A 4154-nucleotide genomic window follows, 5' to 3' on the forward strand; every position below is an offset into this window, starting at 1 on the left:
CAGATGTTTTGATATCTTTTTTTAGAAGTAGGCTCTTCCACCACACACACACACACACACACACACACACACACACAGACACACACAGACACACACACAGAATCTGGAGCAGCCGCGAAAGCCTCTTTCTCTGTGCCCAATGTCAGTGTTGGCCTGGAGCAACAGTCTACCCAGGGAACACTCTGTCCATCCACTCCCTCCATCACACCACACACACACACACACACACACACACACACACACACACACACACACACACACACACACACACACACACACACACACACACGGACGGACACACACGGACGGACGGACACACACGGACGGACGGACACACACGGACGGACGGACACACACGGACGGACACACACACCACACACGGACACAAGAAGACGCTTCACTCTCAAAGCCATCTGCAGTGGACTAGGATATGGCCCCTCATCCCTATTGGATGACACAGTATCACATATCAGACCAATCATAGACTGTATGTTTCGCCATTCATAGCAACCAATGGCAGCTTTTTGGGGCACTTAACCTTAAAAACACAACTTATGAAAGAGGGGAGAAAGGGAGAGATTGGGAAAGAGAGGAAGATGAAAAAAAAAGGAGATATACAGTACATCTCCTTCTGCTCTCCACATCTGTCAGTCGATTTCATAATCGCCGGCTAATTGCCTGTTGGCACAGGTAGCACTCACCCACTCTCTTGGTTACGTAAAAGGACCCCTTGAGGGGGAAAGAGTGGAAGACAAAGGGAAAGGGTCAGAGAGAGAAACAGACAGACAAAGTGGGGGAGAGAGTAAAAAAGAAAGATAGAGTGACAGCTGTGTGGAGGAAATTCCCAGAACCAAGGTGCCCGTCACTCTGCCAGGAGGGCACTCTCAGAGAGTGCGCCCAGACTGGGGAACATACAGGAACAGGAGAACAATGCGTCTCACGTCATCACATCAGGACAAAAACATAACCTTGCCCCACAAACATAGCCCTGCTTCATGTCACTGAAGAAAGTGATGCACAATGGCCGTCAAACTAGATATTACTCCAAACTCAAACAACCATGGCAAGCAACGAGATGCAACAGGGCCAGAACTGAAAGGTTAGGATGGAGCTGACCAGCACATAGGTAGGTTTCATAGATGAAGGCACAACATTAATGGTTCCCCCTGAGTTTACGCTGCCTCTCTGACTCCCCCATCAGCCAGTGGTTAGGTGTGTTGACCTGACCAGTTCCCTAACACAGTGTGTGGTGTTGAGTCAAACACACTAACACTGCCTTTATACTGTACAACCTAACCTGACCTTCACCTGAAAACATGGGGCTCAAATCTATTACTCCTACCATTAATCTCTGTCCCTCTGAATGGTAAAAAGTCTGGTTAGAATTCAGATTGGTCTGTTGATTTCTTTTCCAAACTAAACACATTGTTTAAAGGGAATCGCTTCATTAGTGTTTTTTGGAGCGGACACACAAATGCAAGCTTGGTGAGCCTGCAATAGTCTACCACACACACACACACACACACACACAAACACACACACACAAACACACACACACACACACACACATATCACACACATCAAGGCTTTCCTAAACAATCAGTTAGAGGGTTGAAGAGGTGAACTGGGCATTCATTCTGTGCTTTTATTATTTTAAAAGAATAACTCTACATACATCCAAACACACACACACACACACACACACACACAGACACACACACACAGACACACAGACACACAATTCACACACAAACACATACACACAAGCATATAGTAATGAAGCATGAGATATATTATATGCTATGCTGGAGTTTGTGTGGAGGAAATGCACTGATGCTCTGAACCAATGGGACTTCCTGAGTTGTATGATTGACAGCCCCTCTGAGAGAACCTCTATGTGGTTCTTCAGATCACCATGTTGACTGAATGATAGTGATAAGATAAAAAAATGCCCTTACTCCTGACATATTTTTAAAAGGCTGGAACATATATTTTTTAAAGAGAAATTGCAAAGTTAAGCTTCATGAGAGGAAAGAAAGAAAAGTAATTTTAAAAAAAAAGAAAAAAAGGAATATCTTCAATGAGGATAATGACTATGACAATTACAAACCATAACACAGTATCCTCTTTAAAAAAACAAAAAACAAAACTTCACATTTGCGGGTTTTTTTCCGGTAGACTATATCACACAGTGATAACGAAGAGAGGAGAAATCTACAGCCAACATTAGCTTCGTGCAAAAACCACATACACTGGCACGCCGCATAGGCAAAGAGATCAAAGCAAGACAACGCATACAAAAATATAGAAAATCTCCAATGCAACTCAACCGCCTCCTCACCCCAAACTAGGTTTCTGTCTTTGTACAACATTTTCCTCACCAAACGGCATCTCTTTCTCCAAAGGGTCACTTCTGGAACATTCTATAAGTGTTGATGGCGCTGCTGAATTTTTTAAGACAGCCATAGGTCATAAGCCTTCCATATGGGAATCCAAATAACCCAAAACAAATTATCCAGTAGCTATACAGTAGTATGACAAGGTGACTGGTCTCATAATGATATTCAAACAATATTAACAACAACATGTTGAATGATAGAAAACTAGTACAATAAAAGCATATCATTTCTGTCATATAATTTCTGACATATTTTTTTCTTTTAAAGTTTGTTTTTAAAATACATATTCCTGTCACTTTAAAGACATTCCAGCATTTGCTCATAATTAGTTGTGACAGGTTAAATAGTTTGGCATACTCAGCAAGCCATGCCCAATAGGATGCTATTGTCTCTTGCAAAGGAGGGAGGGGCAGGTTTCAAGATGCAGTGTAAACCTGCCCTCCAATGGGATATACTGTATCTGAGAGAGGCATGGAAAAGGGCAGGGTTGTACAGAACAGCCGAAATGACAAACCGTGCTCAAGACCGGGGCGGCTCATAAGTTAAGTTTCAGCACTCGCAAACACATGCAGAGATATTTCAGTTTAGGACTCAGTTGTTTTCCTGTCAATGGTGTCCATTTTTGAGCAGTCTCTCACTTCCTTGTTGTGGGTAGATTCTGACCCCACCAGCCAACCGCTGGGCTTCTTACTGAAAGCTGCGGCAGCTAGTCCAGCTCTCCTGCTTCTCACTGATAGAAAAGATTGTTTGGACGCCTCAAGACAAAAATATATTGATACATATCAAATGGGCAGAGGGGCGGGTAGGGGGGTTAAGGTGGCGTAGGTAAGGCTAGGACAGAAAGATTACTTTGCAGCAAGATGAGTTCAAGTCATGAGAGAAACATGCAGAGAAGTTGAAACATATCAGTGGGCATGGTAAGGAGGAGCGATAGATGAAACAAAAATCCTTAGAATGAGAGAGGAAATGAGAGAGGAAACGAGGCATCAACACAGAGAGAGAGAGGGAGAAAGGAGTCATTGGTTTCCCTGCTCTCGCTCCCTCTCCTCTTCTTCCCCCTCCTCCTCTTCATCCTCGTCTAGAGAGACCACCCCAGAGGAGGCTACGTCTGAGACCTTCCGGCGTGTGGAATAGTCAGGCGTGTACACCTCACCCTCACCATCAACCTGGCACACTGTTCCCTCATAGTCCTTACAGGGTGTGTCGTCGTCCTCTCCTGGTGACAGGTAGGTCTCAGAGTAGGACACAGAGTAGCAGGGTGACTCTTGCCCCCTGCATGGCCGGCCCCTCCCACTCTCCAGGCTGTGGAAACCACAGTCTCCGCCCCCAACCACCCCCTGCCCCGCCCTTTGTAGACGGGCCAGAAGGAGCTCCTCCCCTCCCTGTAAAGCCGACAGGATTTTGGCAGCCAGCTCGGCAGCGTTGCTGTGGTGACTGTGGTTGCCACGGTGACCGAGGTCGCGCAGCAAGGGGTGGTGCTCGTCTAGGCTGCACAGGCTGGAGCACAGGGTGTCCGGGGAGCCAGCAGTAGGGGAGGGGTCTCCACTAACCCGGCCCTCACCCCCGGCCTCACAGCAGGGCCGCCGTAGGCCAAGGTGCTGACACACATGACTGTGGAGCAAGTCCTTCAGGTATGGAGGGTAGGTGGGCGCATCTGGACACGAGACAGAGAACAGGAACACAACAGCAAGTAAACTGCATGACCATGCTTGAGGAGAAAGCAATGGGCTATTACAGTCTACTATGGGAGATGGA

The 4154-nt window shown here is 46.4% G+C and overlaps 1 protein-coding gene across 1 annotated transcript in view; it reads right to left on the reverse strand.

The window, feature by feature from the left end:
• Nucleotides 1-3415: 3415 nt before the first annotated feature.
• Nucleotides 3416-4154, reverse strand: part of fam131ab (family with sequence similarity 131 member Ab) — a gene marked incomplete at both ends in the record, with an annotated part of 11785 nt that continues 11046 nt past the window's right edge. The window contains one exon of the mRNA XM_083695777.1: nucleotides 3416-4053. Within this exon, the coding sequence (XP_083551903.1) occupies nucleotides 3416-4053 (638 nt within the window). The remainder of the gene's footprint in view (nucleotides 4054-4154) is intronic.

The sequence above is a fragment of the Argentina silus genome (genome assembly GCF_951799395.1).
Source record: "Argentina silus genome assembly, chromosome: X".
NCBI classification, from domain to species: Eukaryota; Metazoa; Chordata; class Actinopteri; order Argentiniformes; family Argentinidae; genus Argentina; species Argentina silus.